General features: G+C 38.3%; 2 protein-coding genes across 3 annotated transcripts; both read left to right on the plus strand.

The window, feature by feature from the left end:
* Nucleotides 1–230: 230 nt before the first annotated feature.
* LOC306872657 (putative RNA-binding protein Luc7-like 1) lies at nucleotides 231–8,153 on the plus strand. Its single transcript, XM_079421326.1, has 10 exons — nucleotides 231–800; nucleotides 1,882–1,976; nucleotides 2,132–2,230; nucleotides 2,309–2,419; nucleotides 4,238–4,381; nucleotides 4,504–4,680; nucleotides 4,757–4,935; nucleotides 5,297–5,326; nucleotides 5,414–5,551; nucleotides 7,117–8,153. Exons 1-10 carry the CDS (start codon nucleotides 740–742, stop codon nucleotides 7,334–7,336), a joined length of 1,254 nt encoding a protein of 417 aa, XP_079277452.1. The 5' UTR covers nucleotides 231–739; the 3' UTR covers nucleotides 7,337–8,153.
* A 379-nt stretch (nucleotides 8,154–8,532) lies between these two features.
* pane1 (proliferation associated nuclear element) lies at nucleotides 8,533–11,756 on the plus strand. 2 transcript variants are annotated; one of them, XR_013784404.1, is made up of 7 exons: nucleotides 8,533–8,735; nucleotides 8,815–8,894; nucleotides 9,004–9,102; nucleotides 9,272–9,351; nucleotides 10,262–10,353; nucleotides 10,430–10,677; nucleotides 10,768–11,513. XR_013784404.1 is itself a non-coding variant. In XM_079420737.1 (6 exons), the coding sequence occupies exons 1-6, from the start codon at nucleotides 8,679–8,681 to the stop codon at nucleotides 10,571–10,573; spliced, it is 552 nt and encodes a 183-aa protein (XP_079276863.1). In that variant the 5' UTR covers nucleotides 8,533–8,678; the 3' UTR covers nucleotides 10,574–11,756. The 2 variants fall into 2 exon arrangements, 1 of the variants encoding a protein (XP_079276863.1); XM_079420737.1 differs by having other exon boundaries at nucleotides 10,430–11,756.
* The last annotated feature ends 270 nt before the right edge of the window (nucleotides 11,757–12,026 follow it).

Consider the following 12,026-nt stretch of genomic DNA (forward strand, 5'->3'; position numbering starts at 1 on the left):
ATGTAAACAAAAAGTAGTCCTATTATATTACTTAAAATGTGAAATGTAATGGATTACGTTACAATTTTTGTCTTGTAATTTGGAATGGACTACATTTTGTATCAATTCCAAAACTTTTGGTTTTGGGACATTGGAGTAAAATGTAAAATTTTAGTTTTTACGAGTTACGTATTTTAAAAAATGATTGCAGATAAAAGTCAACGACGTCACCCGCCCTTCAGCCAATCAGCGCTCGAGCTCTGCAGCACTTCCTCGAGGCCGCGTAAGCAAGCGGGAGCAGCGCGCGCGAGTCGGAAGTCTTATTCCGAGAGGAAAAAAAAGACATAAAACAATAAAGCAACAACAAATAAACACTGCCAAAACTTTCCGAATATGGACCACTACACTAAATACTGAACTGCGGATTGATAAAGCAGCGCTAGGACTGATAAATAAGCGCACATTGGGCGGATTGAGGAAGAGTTAGCCACTGCTGCTAACGCACGACACTAGCTCCCTGATCTATGATTGATTTCAGCGGTATTTCAGCTATAAACTGCGCTTTCTGGAGCACCTCAGACTCAGACGTGTGCTCGGTGTTAGTAGAGAGCGTGTTAGTGAGTTACAGGAGGCGGTTTGTGTTGTTTTGGGCGGCCGCTGGGCTTGAGGCCTGCTGTATGAGGAGTTAACGTTAGTTGAACAGCTCAGATCTCATCAGACAGGTATATATTCACAGGTGAAGAGAGGTAAACAGGTGAAGATGTCGGCCCAGGCGCAGATGAGAGCCATGCTGGACCAGCTCATGGGCACTGGCAGAGATGGTGAGTGTTTCTCATTCCCTTCAAAGCGAAACTAAACCATGCGTTTGATTCAAGAACTGATTCGTTGTTGTTTTATACTGTATACTCTCTTGATCTGTTTTTGATATTTGAGTGACGGGAATCGTGTAAGATTGATGATGTCCAGTGATTTGGTTTTACTGCTATTCTCTCTTTTCTTGATTCTATTTCGCATCATTCAGATATTTTTTAATGGGAACCGTGCTTTATATGATTTATTTGCCATGAAAGGAATCACACACTTCACATGATTTAGTTGACATAGCTTATGGTCACATAATTTTATTTGTTCTAATTTTTTGGCGTGATTTTGTCAGAACGTTATTTAGATTTTTATGATGTTGTTGTCATGACTTGTATTATTCTCTTTTGATTGACTTAATTTGGTAAACATTATTGATTCGCTTGATTTCATTATCTAATAATTTCACTGGAAATTATTTCATGTCTTTTAGATGAGAATCAATTATTCATTTGCCTTAAGAATCATGGTTTTGTATATATATAGATTTATTGAATTCTACTTTTTTAGCATGATTCGGTAAAACAAATGTACTGACATGATGTCAAGTCTATCGATTTTCATAATTTTATTGGCATGGCTTTAATTTTATGCCTTTTTTCAATGACATTATTTGGTTGGTGTGATTTTGTAGTTTTCATGTATTTCATTGAATTTAAAAAAATGCATTAATTTGAATTTTCATGACTTGATCTGATTAAAACTCGTATGGTTTGGCTGAGATTATTTTACATCTGTCATAAATTCATCGTTGATTGATTGATTATATGAGAACCATGAATATGATTAATTTATTTGCATATTTTGGTTGACATAATTACATTATCTTAAATAATTATCACAATCATTAGTCTCATTTTTGATGCAGTTATCCCAAAATTTGTAATTTGATAATCAGTGTCATCAGTGTTTGAGAATCATGATTTGATTTGTGGCATTGTTGTGCCTTTGGTGTGTTTGACATGGTGAGAATCCCGATTTGATTGTGACGTGATTTGCTGATTTCTGATGCTCATAACGTGTGTATCTGGTTTCTCGCAGGAGACACGATGAGGCAGCGGATCAAGTTCACGGACGAGCGGGTGTGTAAGAGTCATCTGCTAGAGTCGTGTCCACATGACATACTGTCTGGAACCGTAAGTCTCTCATTATCGTTCCACTTTATCTTGACTTTACTCAACTAAAACCGGTTTGATAATTGCTGGACTGTATTTGTGCTTCGCCACAGTTGCATTATGGCGTCAAACAAGTTGAAAGAGGTTTCTAAACACTTGTATTTGTGTTTGTGCAGCGCATGGATTTGGGGGAGTGTGTGAAGATTCATGATCTCGCCTTGAGAGCAGATTATGAGATCGCATCTAAACAGCAGGAGTATTTCTTTGAGCTGGATGTGAGTATGAACGCTCTACATTCTTATACATCTGACTGTATGCGCTTATAAATGGCTGATCGTGCCGCGTCTCCTCAGGCCACAGAGCACCTGCAGTCCTTCATCGCAGACTGTGACCGAAGAACCGAACTGGCAAAGAAACGGCTGGTCGAAACGCAGGAAGAGATCAGCGCTGAAGTGGCTGCCAAGGTAAAACCTGACGATCTGCGCTGGGGAATCCCTGAATGTTTCTCTGCAACATGAGATTTCACTTGCTTATCATTTTCATATTGAAGTTTCACACACCTGCTTTTTGTGCACAGACCAGCGACTAGTAAGTCATGGTCCACAGCTCTGATACACTTTTTATGAAGAAAAAGGGACCGTATTAGTGATGTGGCATGAAGTCTGATGTCTCGTGAGATCCGACTGGTCTCGCATGAACGTGACTATATCCTAGCAAAACATTTAGCAGTGTTTACATTAGAGCTGCACCATCGTTAAAAATTGCGATCTTAATTCAAACACCAACGCGATCTTATTCCTGAATGACAACGATTCAGCTATTTCACATCGCGAGTGTCAGTGGGTCGTGAGAAGCACGTTTTGTCGCTGCCCATGTTAATGAATCAGAGGGTCGACCATCATCACGCTTCCGATGTGAATGCTGTCATTCACTGATATGGGTATTAAAGACATTCAAAACTGCATTCATGCTGCTGCTGATCCAAAAAGAGCAACACAAACAGTCTTTTCATCATTATTTCTGTTACAGACATTTAACCCTCTACTACACGTTACTCTACTACTTTTTTTTTTAAGCTTAATTTCATAAAGTACACGTTGATTTCAAAATGCACCTATATTTTTTTTTTGCATTTTGTGCTTTTCAATTGAATAAAAGACTATTTTTCCCTATGTTTCATCATTGAGGATTTTTTTTATTTTTTCAATTCTAAAAATCTCGTCTTGTTCTCGTGGACCCAGTCTCTCGTCTCGTCTCGTGGGATAAGTGTCTTGTCACACTCCTAGACCATATCCTACAGAACCTTGTTTCCACCACAGAATAAAAAGGATGATTGCAAAATCCCACAGTTCTGCCTGCCTTTATTTTTCGCAATTGTAAGTTTAGATCTCACAATTTTTCATTAACAGCTAACAATTCTGATGTTTTTCTTTTAGATTTTTAAGTTTGTTTCAAAGTTTTAACTAAAAGTCAGAATTGTGAGATGTAAACAGAATTCTAAAAGAAAAGTCTGAGTTGCGAGACAAGTCAGAATTCTGAGGGGAAAAAAGTGTCAGTTGCAAGATGTAATAACAAAGTTTGAATTGAGATATGAATTCATAATTTGGAGAAAAAAGGTCAGAATTATGAGATGTAAACTCATAATTGTGAGGTATGAACTCATGATTATGTGAAGTAAGAAGAGTGGATCACTATTGAATTAATTTTTTTCATTTGTGGCAGAAACCAGTTTCGAGTCTACAAGCTCTTCATCAGACAATGAACACATCCATAGTACAGCCCTTAAATACAGCACAAACCTAAATCACATGATCACCCACATGACCAAAAAAAACAACACCACCCATAGAAGGACAATCAAGAAATCTCCACACACATAAGGGCAATAAGCATAAAAGTGAAAACAACAATTAACTACAAATGCTAAACCTAAACAGATACCTGACTGCAAAAAAAATATATGAATGAACAATATCTCTCACAAAAATATTTCAGAAAATACAGAATTTCAAGAAAACAACCATAATTACATAAAACATAATCAAGCCAAACTTAAATCAGTGTCATAATTATAAAAAGGGACGAATGTCAAATTCTTCTAATATTTTGCCGTTTGATAGCTTTCAGTTATTTTGCCTGAGATAAGTGTTTAACATTATTCAAGGTTGTTGTTTTTTTCACAAAGAATAACATTTTTCATGCCCATTTGCCACTCTCTCTGACCTTTACTGTGAATCTGTCTGTTTTTACAGCTCTAAGTCTCCCTGTTCTCTGATTGGCAGGCAGAGCGTGTGCACGAGCTGAACGAGGAGATCGGGAAGCTGCTGGCGCGAGCGGAGCAGCTGGGCGGCGAGGGGAACGTGGACGAGGCTCAGCAGGTGCTGGAGAAGGTGGAGAAAACACGCGCCCTGAAGAAAGAGGCAGAGGTCAGTGTGGGGTCATGGTGGAGATATCATTATGGTCCTCAGTTCTAGCTCTAGAACTTAAATGACAAATGAAATTTGATTAGATGTGTTTTTGTGTTTGCCGTTAAATATGATGTGTTTAGGACGTCTACCGTAACTCCATGCCGGCCTCCAGCTTCCAGCAGCAGAAGCTGCGGGTGTGTGAGGTTTGCTCCGCTTACCTCGGTCTCCACGACAACGACCGCCGCCTCGCCGACCACTTCGGAGGGAAACTTCATCTAGGGTTCATCGAAATCCGGGAAAAACTTGAAAAACTGCAGGTAAGATGACGGCTCACAGCTCAGTCAGGCTGGCGTCACGCAGCTCTTGATAGACCATCTGCTCTGTGATTTGCAGAAGGCTGTGACGGAGAAACAGGAGCACATGCGCACGAGGAGAAGAGAGGAGCGCGACAAAGAAGAGGAGCGAGCCAAAGAGTGGGAGCTGGAGAGAGAGAAGGAGCGCGAGAGAGAGCGGGAGCGCGAGAGGGAACGAGAGAGAGAGCGGGAGCGAGAAAGAGAGCGGGAACGCAGGAGGTCCGTCTCTTTGCTCTGCTTTCATTTCATTTACCCAGATCTGTTCAAATCATTATCAGCCCTTGATATTACAGCTGGAAGAGTATCTCCATATTTATGCGCTTTCCTTCAAATCAGTGGAGCTGTCATAGTCAAGCCAAACCAAGTCACATTTATTTCTGTAGCGCATTATACAATAGTAATTGTTTCATAGCAATGAACAAGAAAATAAAAGTATTAAGTTGGTAAAACTCATCAGTTATGAAACAAATTCAGTACTACATCAGTTATACTACAAACTATCTATCATAACACAGAAATGCAAAAGTGTTTCATCATGATGATTTGTTCTGTAAGTTTCTCTTTGTCCTTCTGTTCTCAGGTCCAGATCTAGGAGTGGTGAGCGATATCGGTGAGGATCAACTTCCTGTCGAATAACATCTTTATCAGCAATACAAGGATGTAATGTGATGATGATATCTTTCTCTGTGCTTTTCAGGGAAGGAGGAAGCTCGTCCTCCCATCGCTCTCGCCGGCACCGTGAGGATGGAGAGAGGGAACGAGACAGGGAGAGGAAACACAGACACAAGGATCGCCATCGCTCTCGCTCTCACTCACACAGGAGCAAAAGAAAGAGGTACCACAACAACTCCAGCTTGACTCGATCTGTCTGTCGTGGAGGAACTGTTACATTTGAGCAATAAGGCATGATTTACAGTGAGATGTGATTAAAACAACAGCATTATAACATTATGATACCAGTGATCAGTTAAAATGAATATACACACGTGCTGTGTTAAATGGTCACAGATATAGTTTAAATGAAGTTGTGGAATCTAGTAAATAATCTTTATTTGTAATATACTGGTAAATTATTATATTATTATTATATATATATTATCATAGTCAAGGAGAGTTAAATGCGGTAAAATCAGTGTAAACAACATCATGACAATGATGCCGATGTTCAATTAAAGTTAATAATGCTCACATGTTGTATGTTAAATGGTCATGATAAATTTGAAATGAAGTCATGGAAAAATGTTTATTATTAATTTTATATTTGGAATTTAAATGATTAGAATTATGTAAAACGTGTTTTTTAATTAAGCAATGAATATTTGGAAATTATTGGAAACTATTTTAAATTTTTTAATTTTAAATAATTTTGGAATTACTTTTAATTGACTACATTAATTTTTAGAATTTAAATTATTAGACTGCTTTTTAAATTTATTGAATTTTGATTATTTAAAATGAAATTCTAAATACATGTATATTATTTAAAATGATGAGATTTAATTAATATATTTGAAATTACTTTCAGCTTATAAATTCTAAAATATACATTTAATGTTGAATTCAGATTTTGAAGTAATTTAAATTTATCTTTAATCATTTAATTCAATATTTGTGTTAATATAAACAAAAAAGTCAACAACTGATTAGTAATGAATGTTTAAAGCTGCAGTCTGTAACATTTTTTGGTAAAAAATAATCCAAAATCAATATTTGATAAAGTACATAACCAGCCAGTGTTCAAAACTATCACCTTACTTTAGCCTGATTCACAACGGTTAGCTTATAATGATGTTTTCTAATTTTAGTGGTGCGGGAAATTTAAGCATGGCACTGCATCATTACGTCACATCTGTAATCATAAAGAAGTTTTCCCGGATAGTTGGCTAAATCGCATGTGAGGATCCTGCAGGTGAAGGATCGTTTAGTCTTTTCTCGCAGCAGCAAGAATAAATAAATGTATCATTTTGATGGCAGATTGTAAACCAGAGAGTTTATGAAACACATGTGAATGAAATTAAATTATATTCCAGTTTTAAACGTGCTTCTGATTACAGATAGTCTGGGATTACACAAGATTTGTGTTTTAAAAAAACACAGGTGAAAATTCTGATTTGGGTCATATATTCCAAGACAGGCTAGACTCTGTGATTCCTAAGTGTTTGATTCACACCGGTGCGGTGACTGACAGCTACACGTTCACCTCAAAACATTAGCTTCATCCATGCTGAAGCGGTGCCAGAGTACCACCCACGTAATAAAGATAATTCCGCACCTGGCTCTGGTTTTCAACAGAGATGAAAAACGTACAGAATGCAGCTGTAATAAAATAGTATATACCTGTTTTTGCTTGTCACACTCGCTCAGATACTGCCATTCTGACGCTTTTGCTGATTTCTGCAGGTCTTCACACACCAGAGATCAGGAGCCGCCTCTGTCTCAGGAGAGATGTCGGGAGAACGCCACGGACGAGGGATGGTGGGACAACGGACGCAGGGACATGGAGAGAGAACCGTCCCCCGTCTCCCCAGACATGAGCCGGATGAGAGAGCGGGAGAGGTCCGTGTCGCTCGAGAGAGATCAGCACTCCAGCTCCGAGGAGAGGGAGTCCGGAGAGATCTAGATACTTTACATACTGTAGCTTCCGATCCCTGCTCCGATCCCTACACTGATCTGGCAATACCTGGTCCAGCTTTCTGTCCGGTTACTCATACATCAGTAGAAGCTCAGCAGCTACAGAGAGGAAGCCAGTCACAGATTGCTTGCGTGTGTGAGATTGTGTGTAAGAGCGTGTGTGAGAGAGAGAGAGAGAGACCATCATTATTTGAGATACAGGTGATGCCTCAGACAGCAAGAGTTACACACTTTGATCTAGCTGATCCAAACTAGTCAGCAAACCAAAAGAACATTTGACAGAAGTGCTGTAAAGGAAAAGAGTGCATTTAGAAGTTTATTTTTTATGTTGAAAAATAAGGAGAAGTGGATGAAGGAGAACCTGCAGGAATATAAAAAGTTGTTTTCATCTTTTTAAACTGGCTACTGTTTATTTTTTCCTTTTTTAATAATTAAAACTCCTTAAATGACTATTTTGATGTGGATAATTATTTTCTCATGTTTTTTCCTCTGATTTCATTTGATATGAATATAAACTCAGAACTGAACTGAGCAGTAAACCTGGATTACAATGTGAGTGATATATATATATTTTTTTTTTTGCTCCGCAAAACCCAAACCAGTTTTCACCCCCCACACACACCTAATGGCACAGATTTATAGCTCGGATTACATGATTTCTCATGGTACCATGATGTGTGCGAGTTTCTCTTGCCACGTTTTCTCACTCTTCGGTTTTGCTGTGTTGAGAGGTTGTCTTGAAACTTCATCTTGCCTTGTCATTATGCTATGAAATAATAAATCTCTTGCTTTCATTGTTTAAAGTGTTTCAGGCTTTTTGTCTTCACTAAAGCTCATTTGAATGGATTTTCTGCTTCTGCTGAAACGTGAATAATGCTTTGTTTGCATTTCTGCATGGAAATATCAGTGTTTACAATATAAACAAACCAGTTAAAGGACCACTACACTTCAAATATTTACCCTTAATGTTTAATTAATTTATTGAAGCCCAAAATGTACTTTAAGATCACCGAATTGACCTGAATGCATTAGGTTACACAAATGTAAAATTGAGGGTTAGATCTGACAGAAACAGATTTTTAATTGCAGGTTATCGTTCGAAGAAAAAAAATATATATAAAGTTTAAGCAAGAATGTAAGGCGGTTTGTGCACGCGCGAGGGCAGCAGCGCGCGCTCTACTTCTTGTCGCGCTGTGTGACGTCACGTGTGTGTACTTTGAAAATAAGCGCGAGAAGGAAGCGTCGCGCGAATCGTGAGGTTTCTCTGCTTTTCCCCCGATAAACATACAAACAAATAAATAAAACTCGCCTCATTTCTGATACGGCTCATCATGGCGCTGCTGACTCCGTACAGTAAAGTCCCGGAGCTGAACACCGCGACTGTGCTCGTGAGTAATGCGCCTCAGCTGTTTATAGAGCTAATATAACAATACAGCTGTTTTAATGTGCTTATATTTATCTTAACAGTTGGTTGAAAACGAGGAGGAGCTGCAGTCCAAACTAGCCAACGCCTTAGTGCAATATGAGAAAGATTTCAATATCAATGTGTGAGTGTCTGTAGTGATTATTATTGTTATGCTCAAATGGACGTCATGTGTGGATGTGATTTATATATTTCATGTTTAAGCGCGTGCTAATGTCACTGATGTGTTTCAGGCGTTTGGCCAGAAAACTCCCTCTGCCCGTTGAGAACAAGGAAACCCGTCCTCGCATTGATTTAATAGTGTTTATAGTGAATCTGCTGTCAGAGCGCAGGTACACTGATCTCTCTCTCTCTCTCTCTCTCTCTCTCTCTCCCTCATCATTGACAGATTCTCATCTTTCTCTCTCTCTCTCTCTCTCTCTCTCTCTCTCTCTCTCTCTCTCTCTCTCTCTCTCTCCCTCATCATTGACGGATTCTCATCTCTCTCTCTCTCTCTGTCAGTCTGCAGTCAGTGGAAAGCTCTCTCACTCATCTGCACTCAGACTGCTTCCTGGGGAAAGTGTGTTTCCTGGTCACTGATGGTGAGTTGAGAGCCTTATTCAACAATTATAAATGTGCACACACTCATTTTTGTCTCATTACGGTTTTCCACAAAAAAAGAATGCATATTATTTGTGAAAATGCAAGTCACATACACTCAGAAAAGTTGAAATAGGTTGCTTTTTTATTGTTATTGGGTAGTTCGTGACATCACAGTTCAGGGTTTCACAGAAGTACAATTTTGGTAACAATGAGGCAAAATGGTTACATTAAATAGGAAATAAAATGGTTTTTATGTTATTTGGTTTGACCTCGAGATGGATGAGCACTTGGTCAAGCACCTTCTTTTACTGAACATTTGCTTAAATGGCATGAGTTTGAGAGTTGTGTCTCATATACATAGTGCCATATAAAAGTCTGGGGTCAGTAAGATTTTAATGTTTACAAAGGAAGTATTTTCTGCTTACCACATTTATTTGATTAAAAATTGTGAAATATTATTACTATTTACAATCTCAAATTTCTATGTGAATATATATAGTAAAATGTAATTTATCAAAGCTGAATTTTCAGCATCATTACTCCAGTCTTCAGTGTCACACGATCCTTCAGAAATCACTCTAATATGCTGATTTGCTGCTCAAGAAGCATTTCTGATTATTATCAATGTTGAAAACCGTTGTGCTGCTTCTTACTTTTGTTAAAACCCTGATAGAGGTTTAATTTTCAGGATTCTTTGCTGAATAGAAACAGAAATTAATTTGAAACCGAAATCTTTCATAACATTATAAATGTCTCTGCTGTCGCATGTGAGCAGTTTAATGCATCCCTGCTGAATAAAAGCATTAAGTTTCTTGAAAAACAAATCCTCCTGACCCCAGATGTTTTACCTGCTTTCTGAGTGCTCGGCCTGTCAATGATTGTCAGAGTGGTTTGCGTGTATGTCTGCAGCTCGCTGCGGCTCTCACACTCAGGGGCGTTTGGTCAGCGTAAGAAAACTGGCTGCTTCACATCAGTGTCCCGTCCTCTGCGCTGAGCACAGGGTAAACACACACACACACACACACTCGGTCACCTCAGGCAGACGTGTGTTACGGCGTGTTTCTCCCTGTCTCTCAGACGGCAGATGGCGTGAACGCAGCAGCCATGCGGCTCCTCGGCATCCTGAAGGTGTCGGCAGGAATGTCGCCCATAGCAACCACCGCCCTCTATCTATCCTCTCTCACCCGCTGCTCGGTGACCTCTGACCTGGAAGAGGACTGACCTCCAATACGATCAATTAAGAGCTACGTTAAGACTCGAACTTTGAATTTCCACACAAGAAACACAAGTTGCAGATAATCACACTGGACTGCAGATTAGTTCAGGTGGGTGCGACTGTTCTTTTAACATCACTGTCAATGAAAGTTACCTTGCCATGGGACTTTATTAAATACTGTGTTTTCATGGCTGCCCAGCATTTATATTCAGCTCTTGTACTGACTTCACACATCCAAACCAGCAGAGGGAACCATTGGGCAGTGAATGGATCGCTCCTAAAATATTCCCCAAATAATAATCCTTTTACAATATTCATAAATAAAATAGTTTAACCTGTACCAGTTTTTGTTTGTTTGTTTTTTGTTCATGTATTTAATGAATCCTGTGTCTCACATATTTACTACAATACTAGTAAAAAGTTTGATGTACTTGGTAAATTTACTGTTGTTGTTGTTATTATTATTATTATTATGTCCATGTTTTCCCAGATTTAGTGACTTAACTATTGTTCTAATATAATAATAATGAGTAGATAAGTCAAAAATTTTGACTGGTACGGAAAATATAAATCTATATGGTTCCCTAAAATATCTCAGTACCCAATAATTATGTTAGCAAAAATATGTTCACTTATGGGGAATAACTTGCAGTACTTTCCCTGATGTTTTGAAAAAAGTTAAACAATGATTTGTGAAATTATGGCGTCTGATCCAGTGTTATTTTAGATACTATGATAGTTTTTATTAACAGTTTGAATTAGTTTTCATTTAATTTTAGTTAAATTTAAGTGTTTTATTAGTTTGTTTTTTAATGCGTGCATAGTTTTTATTAATTTTTATTTCAGTTTTAGTTATTTTAGTATGTTAAGGAAATAAAATAGGAAATATAAGTTTCTTATATAAGTTTAAAGTATGTTTATTCCATTTTTTTATTCATAAAATGTAAAAAATATATTTTATTGTATTTCATTTCATGCTTATTTAATTTCAAATAACAAAATGGTTTTAGTTTTCATTAACGTCTCCTCTTTTTGGTGCGCTACAGTAACCTCATCCCAGAATCCTCTGTATTCCCCCTCGAATCTTTTGCGTTTCTATGACAACCTCACCTGTTGCAAACCAATCCTATCGGTAACCCGAGTCCTGAATAATGGACATTCTTTGCGAATAAATCATGACAAAAAGGCTTTCTGGCATCTTACCTGTGCTCTCTCTCACTCGCCCAAACTTTCCATTGGTGACTGACCTCATTCGACAATCTCTTCGCTGACCACTTCACACACGGGGTCACAGTCCAGATATCCTCTCACCCCACAGACACACAGAGCGCCTTGACTGTCACGAAGAGGCCATCGTGGTCTAATTTTAGAGTCTTTTTATTGTTCTTGTAATAGACACTTTTGATGCCGTTTATGAATTGGGCTTGAACCTACAAGCTTTGGGGGAAATGTTCTGTA

The sequence above is a fragment of the Barbus barbus genome (genome assembly GCF_936440315.1).
Source record: "Barbus barbus genome assembly, chromosome: 7".
NCBI lineage: Eukaryota > Metazoa > Chordata > Actinopteri > Cypriniformes > Cyprinidae > Barbus > Barbus barbus.

Bases quoted from the DNA above. Each gene is read 5' to 3' on its own strand.
- LOC306872657 (XM_079421326.1), top strand. From the start codon at position 740: ATGTCGGCCCAGGCGCAGATGAGAGCCATGCTGGACCAGCTCATGGGC. The intron at 2,420-4,237 runs GTAAAACCTGAC...TCTGATTGGCAG, and splicing joins GCGCTGAAGTGGCTGCCAAG to GCAGAGCGTGTGCACGAGCT. The intron at 5,552-7,116 runs GTACCACAACAA...TGATTTCTGCAG, and splicing joins CACAGGAGCAAAAGAAAGAG to GTCTTCACACACCAGAGATC.
- pane1 (XM_079420737.1), top strand. From the start codon at position 8,679: ATGGCGCTGCTGACTCCGTACAGTAAAGTCCCGGAGCTGAACACCGCG. The intron at 8,736-8,814 runs GTGAGTAATGCG...TTATCTTAACAG, and splicing joins TGAACACCGCGACTGTGCTC to TTGGTTGAAAACGAGGAGGA. The intron at 8,895-9,003 runs GTGAGTGTCTGT...GATGTGTTTCAG, and splicing joins AAAGATTTCAATATCAATGT to GCGTTTGGCCAGAAAACTCC.